Here is a 25,001-nt window from a genome sequence, read left to right as displayed (position 1 = left end):
CCAGGTTCGCTGCCAAAACATAATTAAGAATTAAAGTAGGAGTCTACTGGAAAATATGAACAACCTCTATAAACATGGGAAAAGAAACAATGGAGAGGCTTCTCTCAGGTGTTCTTATAAAAGGCTTTGTTAAGAAAAGGCTTTAGAACAGTAGAAAACAGTTAAAGTTTAAAGATATTAGCATAATCACAGTTGTAGCAGTGCCAAAATGACCATCACTTCAAAATTCCTATCTCATTTTATTATTAGTCAAGTAATTTCTTTTTGATATCACTCACAACCTGAACTTCTAATTCTGGAACAGCAGCATTTCATCTCTGCTCATGATACAATTATCTTGAATTCGTAAGTATTTTTACAACCAACTTTAAGCTGAACTTGAAAGCCTACACAAATTTGTTTCATGACCTTTCCTTTTAAATAAAGCCCAAGAAACTACAAAATCACACTTAACTACACAAGGATGATGAAAACTAGTAGATAACATAAGTCTATGTGCCATTAATATGAAGACATTTAAAAATGCAGTTTTCTCAGCTAAAGAGGAAGAGATGACTGTATGATCTGTAATCTTTAACATAAACTATATTAAACAGTTTGAAAAACTAGTTAATCGTTGGGCTACTCCAAGATCTCTCAATTCAAGTTAAAATTCAACAGTCTCATGACAACAAATATTCAGAGTAAGAGGATAACAATCTCATACTCTGAACAAAGATTTTATTTCCTCATCTCTCCTACCTTCAGTCTACCATATTTAAAAGGAATGACTAATAACCAGTGCTATTTTTCAGTTTATACCTAAATTTTTATATCTATATTAGGGAAACAGCCTGCATTTGGGAAAAAAACAAAACAAAACTTTTACTTACTTCACTGGATCTGTGACCGATGTGAGGACTCCCTCCATAAGTGTAGATCACAACCCATCCACATGTTCTCATCCTGTACCGACTTGTCCATATCCTCCTGTAAATCAGCTATAGAAGTTCCACCCACATATGCTGGAAACGTTTCCTCTAGAAACTCCTGGCTTTGCATTGATACCAATGGAGCACATGTATTTGGTATACCTGGCTCTCACTACATGAATGGCTCATCTTTTCCAACATATATCTCTCCAATGACATTCTTTATACTACTTTTCCTGAGCAATTCTTCGTTGGATATTAATGTCTTGTAGCCTATTCAACCCACCATTCACCTCTCCATTGCCTTCGAGTAAAACTTCAACTGAAAATCTTCAGGATCAGTATTATTCCACAAGTCACAGCCATGTAGCATCACTAGATGATTATTGTTTAAAAGGTAAACCTTTGCTTCAAGATGTTTTGAAGTCATTAAAAGTAATGTGCAACATTCCAGAGGCAATCCCAGTTGCTCTCTTCCTTCTGTACAATTCTAGCCCAGTTCATTGTCCACTGGCAGAACTGTCCACGATGTAAACTTACTTGTTGGACAAATTCTATGGGTCATTCATCCAACAATATATAAAATTCCGGACATGCAGTATTCTTCAGTAAGTTCAATTTATACCATCATTTATCAAGTATCAACAATGTGCACTTGGTTTTCCCTGTGTAGCTAGTTACACCAAATCGAAAACAATCAAGCATCTCATTTATGAGGTTCTGTAATGTTCTTCATTTAATATCAACAGCTTGTCATCTGTAAAAAGGAACATCTGAAGGATCTCACTATATGTAGGGAATTTCTCTTCCATTTAGGGTCCCCCCCTGAACATCTTCCATGATAGTGGCAAGCAAACACTCTGTTTTAATGTCTTGATTAATATTAATCAGTCACTGTTAAAAGTTACCTCAATTATGGCTACTTGTCTTAAAGAATCTTGAATTAACATGAGAAACACTTTGTTGGAGGAGAGCCCTGAGGGCATTTTGTATTTTACTGAATGAAATGCTTTTTCAAAGATCAAGAGAACTAATTATAATGAAGAAAATTCTAGGAAAAAGGATGTGAACATACTAATGCTAAATAATGTCACTGATAACCAAATACCATAGTATATTACAAAACCCAATTGCCATAATATTCAGCTGATATTTCAAGATGAAAATTGGATGAAGGATGAATAAGAGATAATATTTAATGTTATACCAGTCTGTTTAGTTATTGTTTATTAGGCTGAATCCACAGAACTAACTCCCATATAACACTGTAAAATGAAGGAGCTCCTAAACTTTTTTAGTAGATCCCTTTTAACATCAAATTTCCCAAATGTCCATATTACAGTATTTATCAATTAATTAAGAAACTATATATGACAAAAGCAGTATGGTATAGTGAATAGGAGTGTTATAAGTAGAAGATGTGGGTTGAAATCCCACTTCCAATATTTATGTTTGAGCTATATAATCATGGGCAAGTCACAAACTCTTTGAGCCTCAATTTTCTCATTTGTAAAATGGGGATAATACCTGTGGTACCTACTTTAAAAAGACTGCTGTAAGGCTCAAGACAAAGTTTTCAAACCTTAAAAGTCCAATTTTCCAAGAGATCAGTGATCTAACTGATATAAATGTCCCCCACAATGATACAGATTACAATGATACAAATCACTCACTGGTATTTTTGATATGGCAATAACTTTTGCAAGGCAGTGTCTAATGAAAGGGTTGGCTCTGTTGTCAGAAAGTTCCTTTCTTAAAATACACTATGACCCTCAGCAAGTTACAACCTCTTAGTGTACCAGGCAACTCTCTTAAGACCAGAAGTTTCAGAGCAATTGCCAGATTTGCATTGGTAGAAAAGATTCCTCAAAGAATATCAAAGAATGATCTGTGTTGATGAAACCACAGATCCATACTGCCCTCTCCAAATAGAAAACTAACCAAAATCAAAACCAACCGAAAATGTTGCAGTTTTAAAAAGGCAATAGTTTTCCCCCTTCTGTTCAATTTTTACTGTCCATTTGCAGGATATGGCCAAAGTACAGAAATACTAAGGAACTACCTCTAAAAGTTGCCCATTCAATTGCACAGCACATTCTGGATCATAGGCATTTTGTATCCACATTTTTACCCATAGGAATATGGATTTCATGGCTTAGCAGTGTCTAACCTAGTGTAATCTAACTATTTAATACAAATTGTTCAATGGCAGATGCAAACAGGAGTATCTACAGGATCTCACCATTGTTCTAGGTAGCCCTTTCCTCTTATTGGTCTTATTTTGAGAGTGGTGACCTACCTCAGAGTTGGAATGCCATTAATGTATGCTTTTCCCCTGTATAAAACTAATCCTTTTCACTTGCACATAGTAAAGTGTTCTTTATGCAGATCTACTTGTAATTTCATAAATTTAAATGTCCAAAGCTACCAGTTTCCACTTCCCCCTTTTTTTGTAAGGTATGCAAAAGGCCTCTTAAGATAAACAATAGAAGCATTAAGGTCATTCCCAGAATTTTTATAAGAATCCAAGCAAAATACTCTCTATAGAGATAACCAATTCTTACTGGCACTTATTGTATATTAATCCTAAGGCTAATTATAAGAAGCACCCATCTAAGGCCACTGAAAGTTCTGAATATGTGCCAACTAGCTTCAATGACCAATTATTAGTATTAGTATTAATTAGTCTTAATCAATGAATTTTTATAGTACTGTAGAATATTGTTTGTAAAAGACTATATTTTCCCTTCTAATACTTTTTTCAAGGACACACTTTATCATCTGTGTAGATCACAGGATTAGAGAGAACAAAGACCTCGGAGGCCATTGAGTTTGAACCTCTCATTTTAAAGAGGAAGAAACTGAGACATCAAGCAGTTAAGTGACTTGCTCAGGATCATATAGCAAGTTAAGTGTATGTCAGGATTTGAACCTTGTCTAGAACACTCATTTATAGATTTTACTCCAAAAAGTTCTATAGAGATGGGAACATAGACACACAGATTAGGTTGTTATTGTTTTCTCTGTTGCTTTCTTTTAGTGAGAAAGTATGTAATTTCCCCAAGGAAATTCTTTCAGATGTTAAGAATTGAAACCCCCAATGTCCTAAAATCTTATTATTTCCATAAATCTCTTTGTATAATTGGTATGATCCAGTTGTCCTTTCCATTATTATTTTTCTCCATTTCTTCTTCCTCATTTGGCACAGTGAGGGGTTATGATGTTAAGAGTACAAAGTAGTACTCAACTGTCAATGATGATTACATATTCCCTGAAAAGTTTTGTTAACCTTTTCCTTTTGTTATCTGTCTCTTGTCCGCCTTCCAATTTGATTTTTAAATGTCCATGGTTTGATCCTGTTAGGTTGAAATTCTTGCCAAACTTTCTTTAGAATTTTTTTTTTTTTTAATTTCCATCAGTGTTTCTCTTTGCATGAAGCAATATTCACCACTCTCTTCCATAAGACGTCTAAACTGATGTTGCCCTAGGCTATGGTGTCTACTTACAAGGAAGTCAAATTTTGTTGGATGAGACAGTTTCCAGCTCCTTATGATATCCATTATGGGAAATGAGTGAAATTGTTTACACTACTAGAAAAATGTGATAGTTGTAAAACCTTTTTACCCTTTATTTATGGTATTGATAAATTAAGGTAGATTGGGGTTGTCTCAAATGCACATGCCATATCTCATTTCTATTTTTCTTATCATGTACTTAAGGAACAGATAGTTTAATTCAGAAACAATTCCTTTGATGGTAATAGATCATTTTCTATCTGTTCAAATGTTTTAAAGAGGCAACCCAGTATAGTGGACAGAAAGCTGGCTTCTAAGTCACAAGAACTAGCTTCAAGTACTGCTTGACATATACTGGGGCTATGTGAATCTTGGAAAAATCATTTGAATTTCTCAGTGCTCTAGACACTAAGAATAAATTGCAAAGAAGGTGCTAACTTGCTTTGGCATTGAGTGTTTCCTCACCTGGAAACAGCTTTCTATCTCTATACTCTAACTTTTTATGATGTTTTTTGGACCTTGCTATCAAGCAACTTCCAACTCTTCTCAAAGAAAGTTTCTATATAATGTACAAGTTTTTAATGGCCTCTCACCTTTCTTTTCTTGAATCATGTTTTCCAACATTTTCTGTTTTCCTCAGCTATATCTATCTTTGCAATGGAATCAATGATAAAAGTACATGTTGATTTAATTTGGAGAATGCTATTATTTGTAGAATTTCTTTAACTAGATGCAATTACATTGTCTTTTTGAAATTGCTTCTCATAAATACTGCAATTTAAGATTGATAAAAAGTTCCATGAAATTATATTTCCTGCTGTTTTTGGATCCAAGATAAAACCCAATTCTACTAACTCCTCTACTTGCCTTCTTTCCAAGAGAATCTGTGCAACTTAAGAATGTTAAGATTGATGTGATTTAATTTCTCTAGGACTATGCTTACTTGTGTGTCACTTGGAATTTTTCTTATTTCATGATTCTATGACAATAAAGTGGCTAATTATATAAGTAGGCCAATTCTTAGAAAACCATTTTCCTCTGCACCACAGCACAACCTATCAGAGCTAATATTTGGCATCATCTTTCAGCAGCCAAGGTCAGTTTCATTCCAAAATAAGGTTTGGGGAAGAATAGTATAGGAACTAGAATTATGATTTCACTGATAAGGGAATTTCCAGATAAGGAAACTATTCATGCACATTGGAACATTTTCTGTAACTTAGTCTTAGAAAGCTACCTAGCACATTGAGAGGTAAAGTCATTTGCCCAGGGTCACACAGCTCTTATGTGTCAGAGGCACATCTTCAATAAAGTTATTTGTGGTCAGCTCTCTTTCCAACATGCCATGCTACATCTCTGAAAAGATCAACAGTACATATATAAAGCACTGTAAAAAATGAAATACACCAATATGAATATTTTACTTTTTAAAAAATGCAATTCTGCCACTATGATATTGTTATGATACAAAAATTACCATGATGTTTCTTTAAGCTAGAGGGTTATGACCTCAGGTAAAGTTGAAGAAATTCAGGGCATGTCAGTCTGACAGCATAAACTCAAACTCTTAACCAGAAAAACTTAGATAATAGAGCTCTTGCTGTCTTCTTGACTTAACCTGCAATACCTTATCCTATCCTCTTTTACTACCTCATACTTTGCCTACTTATTTCTATTACATAGTTCTCTCCTAGAAGGGAAATGTTACAAAGAATCAACATATGCATCACACAAATCATGAAAATGTGATTGCCAAGACACTAAGACTTGGCTACCCATCATTCACTAAAAGTACTTTTAAAAAAGGCACAGCAAGAATTCTATCAAGGAGCTAGCTAAATTCAACAAAAGAATTTTCTGGGGAGGGGAAAAAGGAGTTGCAAGAAGATACTGAGGAAGCTGGAACTCTAATTTTATGTTGGTCTTTATGACCAATTTAGAAAACATCCTTCTGGTTGTTGAATTTTGGCAGTGATAGTGAGACTTAGTGAGTGGTAGTGAGACTTAGTGAGACTCCCTGTGTCACTGGAAAGAGTAATCTGAGGATAAAATAATATCAAATACATTAGTAATATTTAAGTACAGGATACCTTTCCTAAAAAACAGCAAAAGGGAAGGAGAAAGATTTCTAGATATGATTCCATGGGATGAAAAATTTAGAAGATAAACTTGTCAAGTCAAATCAACTGTGCAAATTATAGTTAAGTTTTTACATTTAACTACAGTATTACTGTGCAACATTCTAACAGAATACTATAAATGATAAATCAGATAGTCCAAAAGTAACCTAAGAGGTCATGTATCACTTTTTCCAACAAAAACTTATAAACAATCCTGCATGGAATGTTCAATGTATTCTTAAAACCCTAAGAAATAGATGAAATAAAATACTACCAAATGTGTAAATGTTAGGAAGTCACTTTACCAAGCTATATTCTTCTCACTGTAAGTAAGGAAAGTTATCTTCAAGAAGATGATCATTGTGCTCTGTTTACAAAAATAAAGACCGACATTCACGAAAAAGCAATCTTTCAGAAAAGCAATATGTTTCTCTGGTTATTTGATAGCTCAATCCACACATGTACCAAATGTGCAAACTGTCACTTAATGTTTATTCCCACAAGCTAAAAGAAAGTTTGTAATACAAACGGACACAAGAAGAGTAGAATGTAACATTTGTTCAATTTTAGTATGAGACCAGAAACAAACACTAAAATAAAGAGGATCAAAGACTAAGATAAAGAAAAATTCTGTTTTGACTCTGTCTTTGTTTTTGCTATTGTGTCTTGTCTTTATCCACGTGATTAGGTGCAATTCTTAAAATCTGAGAGAAACACACACAGATCTACCTATTACACAATTTGTCAAGTCAGATGGATCAAGTCCATGAATTTTAAACCCATTACTACAATACTTTTTTTGTCAACAAAGAATAAATAGTTTGCTTCAAGAATGGAAAGGTGTTCTGCTCATGGAGTCCTAGTATAGGTACCAGGCTAGAAGTAGTTGCAAACATAGGATTCAAATACAAAGAAATGTTTTTAGCTGACACCTCAGTAATCAATATATTTAAAGACACAGAAAAGTCTAAAAGGGGGGAAGGGAAAAGGGATTAAAATAAGCAGTAACATCTTCTAACTTAGAAAAGCATTTTTACCTTATTCACAATTTTATCTGTCAAAATCTTGACTCCATCTTTACAAAGTATAAAAGATCACTTGGATGTGAATAACAGTAGGTCAGTCTCAGGTGTGTAGTGTCCCACAAAATTTTAACATCTATAAAAAGCTTATGATTTTCAAGACTCAGAAGTTAGATTGCAACATTAGTGACACAGTCCTAACCACTAGCCACAATGATTAATAATTATCTGTTTCATTTCTATATTAATATCTTCATGTCAGTGCTTTTGGCCAATCTTCCTTTCTGTTCTCCTCTACTTAACGAAATTTGAATCTTTCTCTTAGAACCTCCCTGCCTGGATACTACTCTTTTTTAGTAAAGCACAGAGATATACTTTTATAACAATATACCTGTATCAACAGCTATGTATATATTTTTGCAATTCTTACTCCTATCTTCATATTTTCACATCTTTTTAAAAAATATCTAACAGTACTGCAAAGGTAATCTTAAAAGCAGCTTTGATAATGGCAATTTCCAGTTCAAAAATATTTAGTAGTTCACTGCAAACCCCAGATTTGGCTTCCAAGTTCTGGCCCTCCACCTACTCTTCTAGCCCATCTTCTTGCACTCTTCTACATGAACTTTAGGGGGAGGAAGAGGAGGGATTCCAAATAAAAGAGGACTTTAGTCAGTTCTGGTTTATTATTTACCCAAATGAGGGAAATGAAAATGACTGTTTTGTCTGACTTGTAATAATGTGTATGACAGTAATAGAATTCACTGTATTTGGGGAGAAGTTCACAATGAAGATTAGACTAAGAAAAAGACAATTATTTTTTGATTCTGATGCATTTTTGCTGGCATCCTTTGTACCTATGAATATATCCAGAAGATAATGTGGTACTATTATGGACGTGAATATCCACATTTACTCTAAATGATTTTGATCTATATTAGCTAAGATAATGCAATTTGTTAAATGAGTATAATATCAACACACAGTATTCAACAATTGAGTATTTTGAATATACAAGGGAAATAACTAATGCCACACTACTTACTAGGTTGTGTCCAGGCTCCACGATGTTTCACTTTTGGATACTTGAATATTAAAACTAACGTGAAGAGTTAATAATTTCTCCCAAGCAGTTTAAATACTGAAATGAACCTAAAATGCTAGGACACCTGAATTAAGCTGCACATATCCTAGCTAAATGTGACTGTCTGTGTTTATTATGTCTTCTTTTTAGAAACGTGTATTCCATTCATTTATTTAAAAGTATTTGATAGTATGCTATATTCAAAACTGAGGGAGAGAAGAATGACTAAGTTTAAGCCATGAGATCAAAGATTTAAATTAGGGACAATCCAGCCCAATCCCCTCATTTTACAGAGGAGGAAATCTGCCCTATGATTTGTCAAAGGTAATAATAGACTAAACAGCAGAAGTAGGTTTCAAATTCATTGCTGACACAAAAATCTAATATTCTTTCTAATTCATCAAAGTGCCTATCTTTCAAGACCTCATAATTAAATTGCAGAGATAAAATAATTTGTATAAATTACATAACAAGAAACTGCATTAAAATAAAAAAGAGGGGCATACATATAGGACAATTATGGAAGGTCTTAGAGGAGATGGAATTTGAGCTGCATGTCTTAAAACAGGAAGAGGCATTCCAGCTGCCTTTTGGGAGAGCAGGGAGAAAAAGAGAAAGGAAAATATAATATAAACTAAGAGTCATCTGGAAAACATAGGTTGGGCTAGGGATTTGGGCTGGGCAGCCATTTTTTTTTTTTTTTTTTACAAGATAAGGCCATATACAGAGGTTGAAATCAGACTGTTAAAGATTTTAAATGAGAAGTTTAAAAAGTTGGCTTTTATCATAGAAGAACATGGGAACCACTGGAGGGAGACTAGAGCAAGGTAGTTAAGACAATCAGACACACTTCAAAGGAGGTTAATCTAGCAGATTGCAAACAAATTTAAGTGGAAAGCAACTGGTGAGCATAGTTAGGAGGCTATTTGAATTGTCCGATAAAAGTTTTACTGATCATCTAAAGACAAGAGGTTTAAGTCAGAACTACAGCTTCATTTCTTGGTGTAAAAATCTTAAGAGTAGGAAACTGATACATACTTGTGAAATACAAATATACTTTAATTTGCAACAAATTGTAATCTAGGCCAAAATTTATTAACAAAACTCAAATTTATACTTCCTTCTCTTTCATACCAAGCTATAAAAATTCCGTTAATAATTACTCTCTGACATTGTGTATTAAAATCAAAATTTTAAGAGCCAGGAAATATTGCATATTCTGAACCCAATTTACTGATTAAAGAAAGCAAGGATCTGAGGTTAAATGACTTTGCCAAAGGTTACAGTTTCCTAAAGTAGAAGTAAAAAAAAGTGTGATTGAAGAAGGCAGAAACTACATAAGATAGGCACTTTAAAAATGTTTGATTTCTAAACATTATTTCTGGGGAAAGGAACAAAACAAATGTGTTCTAAAAGTAAAGAATTATTAACAAAGAGTATGGAGCAAGGTAGCCTTGGAAATGCAATCACATTAAAGTCTGTGAAGTATTATTAAAGTATAAGTTGAACAGGCACAGAACAAAGTTTTTAACTCTTCCTTCTGAAATCCAATAAGTACATTTTAAATGAGTGATCCTTAGAACACTCCGGTGTGAATAAATATCACATTATTCACAAAGCTTGGGTGCTTTGAATTTCCTTCAGACTCTAAAACTCTGATTCTGTGAATACAGAAACACAATTTACTATAACGAACCATATAGCTACATTAATTGGTAACAGGAAAGAAACAATGAGTGTAACTTAAGAAATGACAACAGCAAACATGGGAGAGCCAAAAAACAAACTAGCTCAATGTAATTCATTCAATTTATTATTTGGGAGTAGATAACATATTTAACTGAGCCTATTTAATTTTGCTTATGAATATTAAAAGGGCAAGGACTAATGTTTTAAAGTATAACATAAGACAAGTCCCCTTCCCACCTTTATTACTGTGAATTAGAAAATTAGTCGATATGAAAATCTTTTTGTTTTCTCAACCAATTTTAAGGAAATATTTTCCAAATAAGAAAAAGTTTACTTCATAAATGACATTTACTGCATTTGCTGACTGCCAAGAACTCCACAACTTCTAATGAATATACAAGACTAACATCAATCTTAGCTTTTCATATAACCTTAAATTGGGCCTAGAATGAAATATGAAATAGCCAACACATAGCTAGTTTCCCTAAATTCTGAGACCTGGCCATCACACAACCCGGTATCCCAAATTCTAAGTTCCAAAGACAAAGCTTCATCAAACAAACTTCAAAATTGGTTAAATTATATGGTAGGAAAAAACTCTTACCAACTTAGGCACATTGATGTATATAGAGGCCTTTTACTTTTGCTTCTTTAAATTTCCAGCCATTTCACTGCTCATGAATACCTCTATCAGAGGGTGAGCAAGTGAAATGAAAGAAGATGAAAAGTGAAACAATTTTGCTATTTGTTAGTAATTCCTTGGTGGTTTAACAGTTTTGAGTTTAAATGGGGTCTTTGAATCATCCATGGATTTTAATTATCCATGCTGTCTCTGTCTCCTGTTACCATTGATAACCAAGAACTGGCTGTGCCAAGATCCATGGCTCCATTTTAAAGTTCTAAAGACATCAATAAAAATAGGAGCATTTATAAGAATCTAGGGTAAGCTTTGGAATGAGAATTTCTCTGAGGATCAGTGTTAAAGATTCCTAAGACAGCCACTTATATTCATAGGAGTCAATAGAGAAATGGACTCCTCAAAATTTGAGCTATCAAGTGAGATACGTATGCACATGACATGTTGGGAAGAGAATGTGGGAAAGACCACAAAGCACAACTGCCCAATTTCTTAGTAGATGTGTAGTTAACTGGAAAACAAACCCCAAAAGGAAGTGGTCACTGCAGCACCTTAAACCATAAAGACCTTAAGGTAAACTGTGACCAACTGACAAAACACTAAGACAAACCAAAACAATTATAAAAAAGTAACGTCTTTGCATTTAATTAGAAAATGACTAACTGGTCTCTTGGTTTTGAAAAATAGTGCCATGGCACCATAGCAAGGGTAAAAGCAGGTCAATCCCTTGCATAACTTACCTTGATTGGCCCAATGGAAACAGAAGGCCCCAGAAAAGAGAGAAGCATCTGGCAGTAGCAAATTGTTTTATTTTATCTTTCTGTGGAAAGAAACTAATTTTAAATAAGAACCAGAGCATTTAAAGAATAAATATTTTGTTAAAGCTCAATATCTAGTTAGAGCAGCTCTATCAAGAAATCAAGAGCTCCTTGCTGCTTGGGAGATTGTAAAGAACAGAAGAAGGATCACAGAATTGTATCTTCACCAAGAGAGTTTTGAAACTTGTGTTGTTCCTAAATCAGAAGACCAATGGCTCGGTTATTATTAGAGCTCCTACATCAAAGAGCCAAGTCTCTTGGGCCAACTACTTCTGAATAGAGTTTTAAACTAGTTACTGATTTATTATAGAAAAAACTACACAGAAGAAAACCATTTGTGTAAAACTTTTTCTTTTTAATTAAAAAAAAAAAAAAAAAAAGATTCCTTTCCCTTCCTGGTTTCCATACAATTTCACTATGAAATCAATGATCTTTTAACAATTATCAAACTAAACAAAAACTAGTTAAGAGAAAGATCACATTCAGTACCCTTGATTGCCTCCATGTGATATTAAGTCTAGATTTCTAATGATTTATCAAGATTCTTATGGAGAGAAACCAGCTACTCAAATTCATATAGCATCTAACAGAGTTAAAGTATAACTATCATTCACAGTAACTGAATTTAATTACTTTTCCTGATTAGAGCACTATAGGGTGAAGTTTCTTGATACAAATCACTCCTATTTACAACTTATACTAGAGAAAGAAGGGACAGTTCAGCACTTTCTTACTTCAAAATAAAGTATCCTATAGAAAATTAGGAATATGGAACAGAAAATCAAGAAGACTGTTTTGGTATCAAAAAATGTAAAACACTGAAATTCTAAGGCAAAACACCTAAACAAAGCTGCCGATATAGATTTTTCTATTTTTACAAACATTTATCTCAGTTGAGTAACCCACGAAAGATATGGTAAAATGAACAGAAAGTTTCTAGATTTGCAGCTAGGGCATAAAACCAAATTGAGTTGCTTGAGAAGATCAAATCAGGCAACTAAACATAACCTTTAAGCTACTGCTATTCAAGTATATTTTTTCAAAGTGGAAATGATCATTTTTATGTGGATGACAGCCTCAATACAGTAAAAACTCGTGTTACGGACATAACTTAACATTTAATTTTTGAAACCTTTGAATATGTTTTTGGGGAAATATTAATCCTTGACTTATTTACTAACAGTTAACCATGCTTTAAATTATCACAGTGATGCTATAAAACAAATGTAATTTTAAAAACCGTCTTACTTGTCCCATTGGAGGACCTCCCATAGGGGGCATCATTTGCTGCATCATTCCATGAGGTACAGGTTGCATGTTTCCTCTCTGACCCATAGGGTGCATTCCCATGGGTGGATAATGCATACCAGGATGTCCCATCTGAAAAAGTGTTAGTAAAGAAAATATCAATTAGAAATAGTCTTCCCACCCCCCAAAAGCACTAAGACCGCTATTATTGAAGTGAGATGGCAAGATATTTGGCAACGCAGGAACTTTTATAGAGATCTGTCCATTTATACAATCGGACTTCTGGGGGAATTGCCTACTGTTTACAGATAATAAAGAACGACAAAAAATAATTTGTACCATGGTAATTTTTTTTTTTTTTTTTTTTTTGCTAAAATGTAGTTTGTCAAAGAAATGAATAATTTTAGGACCAATTCTGGGGGTGGGTGGGTGGGTGGGGGAGACCTCATTATTCTGCCTTATCAAGATAAGTCTTTAAATTTCAAACTAAACTATTTTGTTTTACAAGTAATGGAAGGGTAATTTATAAAGGTCCAAAGAATACTACAAAGGCTACCTGTGGATGTTTCCTAAGTGACAAACCTGTCACTTCCCTGAAAAACTCTAAGGTAGATCAAAACATTGTCTCTGTGAAAAGCTATTTAACATCACTGCCAGCTCTAAAAGTAACTGCTGCTGATTGGCCATTCGGCAAACTATGTACAGTAAGCAATAGAAAGAGTACCTGCCTTAACTTCGTAAAATCAAAATTATTTAGGCTACAAAGGTGGCCAATGCCTCAAATCACGTAAAGTAAGCCTACGCTTAGTAACTCTACCTAGCCTTGATCATTCTTTCTTTTATCTTTAGTCACATTCCTCCTCTTTCTACCCTGGGCAAATCAGGCCTGCACCCTACAGCAGACTCCTACTGCCAACACCCAAGCCACCGGTTCTGCCCAAGGCTCCCATCTCCATCATCGCCACAGTAAAACCCATTACCCGGGGACCCACAGTGTCTTTTCCTTTGTGATACTCCGCCCTCCATTTCCCTCCCTCAGAGTCAGATCCCGCCACCTCAGGCCTCCTCCTCTGTCCACCTTTTTTTTTCTTCCCCACAGGGAGAAGGCTTCCTGTTTCTTTTTTTCATTGTGCCGCTTTTCCCCCGCCCCACCGCTCCCTTACCGAGGGCCGTCTCCTCAGGTAGCCGTCCGCAGAGGCCCATGGGCTGGAGCAGAGGCTTGAGCTGGACAGTCTCCGCTCCCCGTTCCCGGGACCCCGCGGTGGAGGACGGTTCTCCATTTCACTCACCATGAGGCCTCCACGCTCGACTCCCGTCCCCGGCCTCATCGTCGGGCTGAGGCTGCTCCGGCGGCGGCCGCTGCCGCTACACATTCCAACAAGGAGCGATCTGAGTGGCTGGCGCCCGCTGGGGCCAAAGGGTAGAGGCTGCCCGGAGCTGCGGGGCGGGATCAGCGGGGCCAATAAGCTGACTGGCTTCCCCGCCGTCCAATCAGAGCGCGCGGCTTGCACGCAGCTCTGCGGCGATTCGCCCCCGGCCTCGGCCTCGCTCGGCGTCGCCTGCATGGAGGGGGGGAGGGGGACGGAGGAAGTTTCTGCGCCGAGTCCCCCGCCGGGAAAACTCCACCAACTTCCCCCGGGGAAGAGAAGAGTACGTAGGCCCCAGCCTCCCGGGCCTAACAGCCACCTCACCCCGTAGGGGGAGGGGCAGTGGGGGGGCTGCCGCCTTTACCCCCCACCCGAGTTACGCACGCCCCACAAACCTGAGGCCGCCGGGGAGCCAGGAGGGGGGGAAGCAGCTTCTAGCGTTAGCGGTGGCTGGGACAGGATGCGCGCGCGCGAGGCTCGAGATTGGGCGGGGGAGGGGGGGGAGGAAAAAGGGAGGGAGGAGGGGAAGAGGAGGGGGCTCGAGGACGCGGAAAGCACCGGGTGAGAAAGCGCGAGACTGGCGAAGCGCGCGATGGCCGAGGTGAAGAGGGGGGAGCGTGACGCGGCACTGAGCGAGAAGCGAAGTGTGGAAGTGGGGAGGTGGTTGAAAGTCGAGTAGGGGGATGGGGAGAAGCGGTTTAGGCAAAGGAAGAGACGGGCCGCCGCGCACTAAAGATGCCGTTTAGACGAAAAATCGAGAAAGATCTCTCGCGTTCTTAAGCAGGGAGGACGCGGGGAAAAAGCGGACGGACTGGGGAGGGGGTTTCAGAGGGGGTGCCGGACTGCAGCAATGGCGGCAGGCGCTAGGACCGAGCACTGGGATTTGCGGGTTAAGAAGGGCCCGCTGGGCCGGAACGCGTGCGGCTTGCCTGGAGGCTACGCGGCAGCGAAGGCGGAGGTCTTGGGGCTGGGACCAGACGCAGCGAGGGGAGGGGAATATGATCTTCAACATGTCCGTCTTTCCCTCCTGTCCCTTCCCCCGCCTTCCCCTACTTCTTTCAGCCTCCCTCTTCCCTCAGTCCCCAGTGTCGGGTTCATCCCCTGATGCACTTTTTCCGGATTCTTCTGCTGCCCCTTCCCCACTCCTTGGGCGCAGCTCCCCCCTCCCCCTAGGCCTTCGTTGGTAGGCACCGGGGAACCTTCGGGGCGCTAATTGGCCAACGATTGGGGGGAGGTAGGAAATCCCAGAGCTTCCGGGTTCCGTTGCCCGTTTTCCCGCCATGTCGTTCTTGACTAGTGGGAGCCGCTCGATTCGCCACCGCCGAGTGGGACCTCCGGCCACCCTGGTCTTCCCTGCCTACACTTCTCCGTCTCAGGGTGGGGGCAGCTGGGGGGAAGGAGAAGATGACTACGAGGAGGACGGGGTCAACGAAGTGGTCCGAGACCTTCGAGCAGAGCTTTTGGCTGACTCGCCGTCGCCTCAGCCGCACAAACACAATGGGGTCACCCCGAGGGTATCTGAAGCTCCCCGGGGCCGACCGTGGCCAGTACAGATCCTCTCGGTGATTTGTTCTCTTCTCTTCGCAGCCCTCCTTGCTTTCCTCCTAGCTATCGTCTACTTGATCGTGAAAGGTACTGGATCTGTCAGGAAGGGTGGGGACCTCAGAACGGAGTGTTGTGGGTGGGGCTCGGTTTAGCAGTTACCTAGTATTTAGCACCTACCAGGTAATCTGTCTCTAGTAAGTGCTGGTGTAACAAGCCGCTGCTTCCTGGGCTTTCAAAATATAATTCGGAGAAAATAGTACAAATAAATCTCTAGATTTAAGTGGGTTATGGTCTCGGGGAAAGCACCAAAATTAATAAGAACTGGTAAAGGTTTTTTACAGAAGGGGGGAGCCCAGCTGAGATCTTATGATTGATTGCTCTAGAGTTCCACTAGTTAAGTGGTTTCAGTATACTATTCTCTTGTGACTAATTTGGGGCTTTCTTGGCAAATATAGTGTTAATGGTTTGCCATTTACTTCTCCAGCTCATTTTACAGGTAAGAAAACTAAAGTAAATGTGGTTAAGTGACTTGCCCAAGGTCACAAAGCTAATAAGTGGATTCGAACTCGGAACCTGAAGCACCAGTTAACTACCCTACTGTCCTGAGATAATTAGCCTTATTGATTTCATTGTATTGAAGCAGCTGTTAATTCAATTTATTACTTGTCATTGTCTTTTTTTCTTTTTATGGAGGGGGGAAAGTCAATCACATGGTTATACTGCACTTAGGACCTCTTTTTAAGTGGTTATTGATTCAAACTTCGAAAGAACACTTTTCAGTCACTCTTGGGGTAAAATGAAGTGTAAATCAAGCAGAAATAGATGGATATTTCGTAATCAGTTGTCTTCCTGGGATTGTTTCCAACGCAAAACATACTATCTATCTGTATTTCATCCATTTCTGCCTAACAAGCTGATTTTGCTTCCTTCCATAGCTTTGCAAATTTCCAGTCTTGTTTTGGTGTGATGTGGGCCCATTTAAACAGGGCACTATGCTAGCAGGTAGTAAATTAGTTTAAAACTACCCTTCTCTCTATTCCCAGCCACTGTCCTATTTCAGGCTTTCATCATCCCCTGCTTAAGACTATTATAGTAATTTCCTCCATTGGTTTTCTTGAATCAGATCTCTTTTCTCTAGTCTTTCACATACAGCTACCAAAGAAGTGATCCTGAAATGCTAGTGTGACCCTTCATGTCACTTCTGTATTCAGAGTCCTGTGTTCCATATTACAGGATCAAATATTAAATCATAATGGTTTTTTTTGTGCTAGTTTTAATATATACACATACTATGTACTCTGTAAAGGGCAGGATCTCTGGAGAAATTTATTTATAGTAAGTAATTAGGGTATTTATCTACCCTACTTAATTGAAACCTTAATATGTTATCTATAATATTATTTATATGTGGATATGCGTGTGTGTGTATAGAGTCAATAAGTATTAAGTTTCTCTTGTGTGCTAGGGATAATATAAGTCATCAGAAACATCCCCTTTTCTCAGAGAGCTTATAGACTAATGGAAGAGACGATCTACAACAATGTATAAACATTGTATACAGAATAAATAGGAAATCTCACAAGGTACTAAAATTATGAAAACTGGGAAAGATTTCATAGAATATGGAACTTTAACATAAAAGTCAGGAGGCAGAGATAAAATGAGATTTCTTGTTAGAAAATTTAAAATTCACTTTCCCCCCACCGTTTTCCATGATTCTAATGAAAGACATTGCTACCCGTTATTCTGACTTGCTATGTTTCATACAGAAAAGACCAATTTAGCAAGATTAAGATTGAAAGATATATCTTTAATGTGACTTATCATTGCTAAGTGTCCCCTTGATAATGAATTTCTATATTTGTGTTTAAGGCATTATACTCATCATGAGACTTCACATCTTCAAGTCAGCCTAAACTCATCTTCCTTAGTCAGTTGGCAAATTATGAAAATTCTGCCTCTATAAGCTTTCTTACATTTGTTATTTGTAATTTTTTTTCCCATCTAGACCTCTTATGGACTATTAACAAAGCCTCTTTAATTGATCTTCTAATTGCCTCACTTTTTTCACATAACTGCCAAAGTGATATTATTGAAACATGCTAACTCAAAAAGATTGTCTCCCTTCTATCTGAGATGTGATAAAAATGTCTCTTAACTTCTGCTTACCTTCCAGATTTATTAGATATCCTGTTCTCCCCAACTCTTTAAATTAGCCAGATTGGTCTCCTTACCGTCCTTTATATGTCACATTCTGTGTCATTGAGGAATTGCTTTCTACTTCTTAAAAGCTTTAGCCTTCTCTAACACTTAACTCCATCAGGACTTCCTCCTCAAGGTTTTTCCTGATGACCACTACTCCCCTTCCAGTATTACTTCTATGTTGTATTTACGGGAATAATTTACTCCCTTTTACTAGAATATAAGCTCATTGAAGGCGGTGATATATATATATATATATATTTTTTTTTTTTCAATTCCTAGTTCTTTTCACATAGTTGGTGAATAAATACTTGCCGATTGATTAGGGATTAAATTGCTTATCTATCTAAACCCTTTTTTAAATTCACAGACTTGCATGCTGAGAATTTGAAGACCGAAGATGGTGTAGAAACTGGTTTATTAGGTATGAACAAAATAGGTAATCGGCTTATTTGATTTTTTTTTTTCTTCTTCCCGAGATGTGAAATTTCTTGTGCACACAAATTAAGAATAAGAGACTATACCAGAATGGTAAAACAAGAGATTATACCAAATGATCTAATTAATTAAAGTAATAGGATTCAGTCCCAACTAATTAATTTTCTTTCTTTGGTATTTACCTCATATTTGAAAGGCATTTTATAGTCATCATGTAAAAATAAATTAACATATTTCTCCTTCCTTAACCAAATAGAAAATCCCATTAATATTCTATCACTGAAAGAGAGGTAGAACAATTATTCAATATACTTTTATTAGTTGATTTTAAGAAAAATTGAATAGAGGCATTTGAGAGAGTAGCCTAAGTGATCCAAAACTACAACTAGTTTCACTATTTACCATAAAGAGTTAGTGGCTTTTTATCTGCCCAAGCTCCATTTACTCTTTTTAGACCTTTGAACTGCTGAATTCACCACTGAAATGGGCTCCTAAGCTAATGAGGATAAGGTTGTTTATCTTAAACTGTCTTGAAGGAGATGTGAAAAAAAAATGATATACATCCAGACAGGGTTAATATTTAACCAAATAAAAACCCAACAGTTAAGAAAATCACCTTTTCTTTCCAAATTAAAAAAAAACCCATATTTTCCTGATGTTACTATATAGGCAAAGATTACCTCTAGATTATCAGTGCTATTCTTCTGAACCTTGTTAGCACTGGATGCAAAATTAAAACGTAGGAAATATAGGATCTTAATGCTTACTAGGTCTTGAAAAAAAATTTTTAATTTTTCTCAGAATCATTTCTTGGCCTGTTTGCAACAGTTTTTTCTGGCTTTGAGCTATGCCGCTCAGGTTTACTAAATGGTTGAAGATATTCTCCTTTCTAGCTGTTTTCCTTCAATATTGAATATATCCCTTTACCTTTTCTGAAAAGGCTTATTTGTTAGTTAGTCTGAAGCTTATTTGCTAGCCATTTAAGACTGGTTCTAATTATGAGGGAAGCTAGTTTTAAGCTCTGATAAAAATAGACTTAACAGACTTTTGAATTTTAGCTAGTTCCATCTTTCTGGAATCTTTTTATCAACTTCACTCATTTTCTAGTAGTTAGTCCTTTGTCTTGTTGAAAAGTTTTCCTCTTCTGACTTCCACCAAATTCTTTGATGACTAGGTTATGCCTTTACTTCTTAGGTCATTTGTATTACTACAACTATTTGGCATACCCTGAAAATAAGAATTGAAGCCTCTCATCTGAGGCCTACTTCCTATTTAGCCTTACTTAACTCCAGGAAATGGTTTTTCAAAATCTTACCATTACTATTTTGTAATGTAACATTGGAAATTAAGTACAAGTCAAAAATAACAAAATTTATTTAGAAGAATAATGCATGGCAAACTCACAATGCTGATTTTGTAGGTTACTTGAATTATTTCTTTTCAAATATTTTTCTTAAATGATCTCAATAACAGCATTTATATAACATTTTAAGATTTGTAAACTATTTAAATGTTTATTTCTTTTGTTACAGCATCTTTGTAAAATGTTGGTAGTATTATTATCCCCACTTTACAGATTAGGAAACTTGAGTTTGCAAGAGGTTAAATGACTTGCCCAGGGTTACCCAACTGTTAAATGCTGAGATAGGATTTGAACTCATCTTCCTGAGTACCAAATCTAGCACACTATTCATTGTGCTACCTGGCTGACTAATTATGTGCCAGCTTTGTTTATCTACCAAAATATATATTGGCAAATGCTGATTCAGGGGATTAGAAAATGAAAGAAAAGTTAGGGAAGATAAGGTACCTTGTAAATTCCTAAATTTGTGTATGTGCATACACCAGAGGAAGGGATAAGTGATTTATAGACATTTATTCCTACAAGAAAGCAGTAGCACTTTAAAGTCAGAATTTGTCATAATGATGCTATGACACTTTAAAATGATTTGTGCCATTTATTTGTTTTGGGTGGATTTTTTTTTTTTTTCTGAGGTGGTTCTAATAGAGTTTATATCACTATGCTAAGCTTAAATGAAATACCTGTTTGTGCACAAAATTGAGGTCCTTCGGTTTCTATTATTTTTTGCAAAAGGAAATTCTAAGTAGCCATTAAAAGATAGACTGTTGCTTCATGGGTATCTTGAATATTTCTGGAAAAAGGGTTTTACCTTTAGAGTTTCTTCTGGTTATGGATTTAACTAAGACTTTTAATTTAGTGTCTATTTTACTCCTCAGTAGAAGAAAAAAGCATCTTCAAAAGATTTTTAGGAAGAAGGTGAATCCTGTGCAGCTGTTAAGTGGCTGAGAGTCTGTGATGGTGCAATTATAGAAATGAGATTGTTCAAGGAGCATGTCCTGAGCAAAATTCAAATCCATAAGATAATTTCTTTTAAATCAGAGCTTCTCAAAAATTTTCTATTCCCTACCCTTTCTGCCACAGAAATTTTTGCATGACTCTGGATATATATATATATATATATATATATATATATATATATATATAGCATACAAATCAAACATTTACTGAAAGCAAATCATAATTTCATGACCCCATATTCTGGCTTTTTGCAATTCAGTTTAAGAAGCTTTGTTCCAAGTAGTAAGGTCCTCCAATTATTCCTGTTTGTAGATAACATTGTACTGATTGCCTAGAGCTCCAGAGCGCTATAGTATCTGCAGTGACGTTCATGGTCATCCAAGAGATTGGTATATAAACTTACATAGGGAAACCCAAGTAGATAAAGAATAATAGTGTCTCAAATGAATCAATAATGCTACCAATCAATGAATAATTTGAGGTTTGTAGTAGATAGCAGCATATAGATTTTTGATCTATGATCTATTATTGCCAAGAATGAATGTTCACTTAAGAAATAGTATAAAAGATAATTAGCAAGGAGATATGCATGACTAGAAGGGCCAAAAGGTAATAAATGGGTAGTCTTAATAATGGTAATAATTATTAATATATAAATTGTAACCTTTAAGAATTAAAGGAAAGCTGCCAGCATATTAGATAGGTTTACACTACAAAGCATAAATGAGCTATGACGTATACTAGTAGAAGTGGTTCAGAATGGTATCAAAAATACCGTACCATATCACCTTTATGTTTTTCTTAGTCCCTTCTTTTCCTTAAAAGAAAGAGTATCCTTTTGTCTTACTGATATTGAGAAATAGTTTGTGACCTTGATCTTATTTGAGGAAGTTCTCTCTGCAAAGGAGATGAGATTCCTCTACAACAAGGTTTCTATCTTGTGTTGCAAGTTGTAAAATTATAAATACAATGTATTCACAGAGACTCCAACTATGGCTATTTAAAGGCAATACTTAATTCTATTAGATCAGGTACTCTTAATAATTACAAATAATAGATATTACTTGTCACCATCAAAAATTTCTGGTTCTTTCTACAATGTTATTAAAAAACACTGTAAAAATAGATTCTCTACAGCATAATAGTTTTCTTATAAGGAAATATGCTTATAGGGGAATTGTTGTGGGACATATATACACATTATTAAAAATAGCAATCTATACTATTAGTTGTGTGAGTTGAAAATTGGGTGTTAACATATTTATTCACAAGTTTCATAATTTTTCAGATACTTTCACTATTTAAAAACCAAGGTATCATAGTATTTTTTGTTGTTTATTAACCATTGAGTTTATCAGACTTCAATCTAAAACTAAACAGTTAAGTGAGTTTCTAGAATGGAGCATATTTTTTTCAAGAAGATACATAAAAGAAAAAACAAGACATAGTATTCTAGGGTGAAATGTTATTGTTACTATTAAAACTGAAAGAGTTTCAGTGGAGCTCTTCGTTTCCTCTAGATAACCTAGGTATTCCACTTTCAAGTGTCTAAAATTGTTACCTCTCTACTACTGTCCTGAACTACTCAAGATTTTCTCCTTCAGATTAGAATTAGAAGGGTTAGAACTGAATTGGATCATAAACATCTGGTTTATTTTAGAGTCAAAGGTACAAACCAGAGAATTTAATTGATTTGTCTGAAATCATTTAGGAAGGATCTAAGATCCAGATTATCAAAGATATTAGAAAGGAAAATTTGAACTGTGTTCTATAGGGAGCTACTTTAGGTTGTTCAATGGGGAATTGAAATGATGTTTTAGGATTTTATAGAAGTGATTAGAGGCTATTTAGGTATAGTATAAGTATATAGTATAAGAGGATTTGTTTCTGTTTTAGCATGGTAGCAGTCTCAAATTGAGATAAAGGTAGATTTAGTGATAGATTGAACTTAATAACTTGTATTCAATGACTAATGAATTCCTTTTTCTATTGCCCTTTCAGTTTAGCTGGATTATAAATAGATATTTTTATACAGATACCTAGTTTACCTCTAGAACCATTTTATAAAAGTCTGTATAGTTGGATTTTGGAACAAAATTTAAATTGAAACACTAATTTGGAGTTGTAAAAAATTAAATTCTGGCTTTTCATTCATACAGAAATACTTGAAATACTAGATACTCAGTATTTTTACTGTAAACCCAGTAAATGCCTCCAAATAAAAACACTTATACATATGTATCATACACAAGTGGTCGTCATGTACCAGAAAAGAAAAAATTGAAAAATTCCCAAGAATGTCAGTTGATTGATTGGAAGTAAAGTTCTAACAGAGCTAAAGTGGACACATTCCTGGTTTTAGGAAAGGAAATGATGTGTGGGACAAAGATAGAAGAGATGATAGGTTTAGTAACCCAAAAATAATAAAAGTTTTTTGATAAAAGGTTAGAAAAGATTGAAAAGAATAGAGATTATTGACATCTTATGATATAATAAATTTTAGAACAAGATTTGGCCTTAGAATTTGTGGGCCTCAAACCCTTCATTTTATAGATAAACATTTGAGACCCAGAGAATAAATAATTCCCAGTCACTTATATTATGTGAATTCAAATGTATCTCAGACTAATTTGATAAAACTAGAAAAAAACTGAGTAAAGGATTCATTATTTTAGAAATAACTATTGGAAAAATTTTAGTAATGTGGAAAGATATATAAGCTTGGAGTCCCTCTAATACATTAAATTTCAGCTACCTACATTGTAAAATATGCTTTAAAATGATAGAGGAAAATAATATAACAAACATTTAAAATGGGACAACATAGCAAATATATAAATGTCAAAATAACGGGACTGGTAAAAATAGGGGTAAAATTCAGTTCCTAAAGGAACTGTTAATAAAAGGTTATAAATTGACAGTTTACAAAAGAAAACATTTTTCATTTTAAAAAAAAAATGTCTAGCCTTAGACATAATTTATGTTCATTTATGTCTGATTTCATGATTTGGGGCCATTTCCTCTCATTTTAAAGATAGATGCAGACATTGAAGCAAATGGTTAAGTGGCTTGCCCAGGGTCACAGTAAAAGTCTAAGGCCAAAGGGAAAAAAAAAGTCTAAGGCCAGTTTTAAGTCAGGAAGATGAGTCTTGGTGACATTAGGCCTGGCATTCTATTCAATTTGACACACAAAATGGGAATAAATTTAAAATGATAATTTTGATTGGGGGCCACCAGCACAATTATAGACTAGTCCAATAATTTTATTATTGATATGTCCAGAGTATTATCAGAAAGTTTTAAAAAGTTGTTTATATAGAAACATTCTTATTAAACAATGTTTTTCCCGTTTACATAGAAAAAGTTTTAAACATTTTTTAAAATTACTTTTGAGTTCCAAATTCTCCCTTATCCTCCTCCCTAAAATGATAAGCAATTTGATAGATTGTATATGTGCAGTCATGCAAAACATTCTTGTACTAGTCACTTTGTGAAAGAAAACGTATTTTTTAAAAATTAAAGTTTTGGAATTAAAGTATTGCTGAGAGTAGCTGAATCATTTGGAATTGGTTACTCTGTGATATTGGTGTTACTGTGTACAGTGTTTCGGTTCTGCCTGCTTGATTTTCATCATCAGTTCATTGAAGTTCAAGTTTTTATGCAAGCATTCTGCTCATAATTTCTTTAAGCACAATAGTATTCCATCATAATCATATACCACAACTTGTTCAACCATTCATCAATTGATAGGCATCATCTTAATTTCCAATTCTTTGCCATCACAAAAAAAACTTATAGCAACATTATTATTACAAAAATTGGAAATAGCCAGTGTACCAATGTTACACAAGTAAAGAATAGTTAAACAAATTGTGATTATAATTGAGTATGATCAATATAAAGATTGTGTAAATATCCATATGAAATTATGGTTGTAGAAGAAAACAAGTTTGTTAAGTTTATTTTATTTCCAGGACCCAGCATAATACCTTGGAAATAGGTGCTTAATTAAGGCAATAAATGTTAAGTGCCTCCTATTTACTAGATATTAGAAAGTACTGAGAATTCAAGGAAATGGAGGAGGC

The 25,001-nt window shown here is 35.7% G+C and overlaps 2 protein-coding genes across 15 annotated transcripts in view; one reads left to right on the top strand and one right to left on the bottom strand.

The window, feature by feature from the left end:
* Positions 1-14,890, bottom strand: part of PRPF40A (pre-mRNA processing factor 40 homolog A) — a 52,217-nt gene extending 37,327 nt beyond the window's left edge. For 4 of the 11 annotated variants that reach the window (XM_031960665.1, XM_031960666.1, XM_031960667.1 and 1 more), the window contains exons 1-2: positions 14,334-14,890; positions 13,045-13,176 (exon numbers count right to left, since the gene is read on the bottom strand). In XM_031960665.1, coding sequence (XP_031816525.1) covers positions 13,045-13,176; positions 14,334-14,609 — 408 coding nt within the window. In that variant the 5' untranslated portion in view covers positions 14,610-14,890. Of the gene's footprint in view, positions 1-872; positions 3,769-11,718; positions 11,799-13,044; positions 13,177-14,207 lie in introns of those variants that run through there. The other 7 variants (XM_031960662.1, XM_003763869.4, XM_031960663.1 and 4 more) reach the window with 4 other exon arrangements.
* A 261-nt stretch (positions 14,891-15,151) lies between these two features.
* ARL6IP6 (ADP ribosylation factor like GTPase 6 interacting protein 6) overlaps positions 15,152-25,001 on the top strand; it is a 37,122-nt gene continuing 27,272 nt past the window's right edge. For 2 of the 4 annotated variants that reach the window (XR_004233125.1, XM_031960673.1), the window contains exons 1-2: positions 15,152-16,043; positions 18,529-18,597. Coding sequence is in view for 3 of the 4 variants with exons in the window: in XM_031960673.1 (XP_031816533.1) it covers positions 15,692-16,043; positions 18,529-18,597 (421 nt within the window). In the remaining variant the exon portion in view is untranslated. The remainder of the gene's footprint in view (positions 16,044-18,528; positions 18,598-25,001) is intronic. The other 2 variants (XM_031960675.1, XM_031960674.1) reach the window with 1 other exon arrangement.

This window comes from Sarcophilus harrisii, chromosome 3 (genome assembly GCF_902635505.1).
Source record: "Sarcophilus harrisii chromosome 3, mSarHar1.11, whole genome shotgun sequence".
In the NCBI taxonomy this organism is placed as follows: domain Eukaryota; kingdom Metazoa; phylum Chordata; class Mammalia; order Dasyuromorphia; family Dasyuridae; genus Sarcophilus; species Sarcophilus harrisii.
This window is presented reverse-complemented; position numbering and strand designations above follow the sequence as displayed.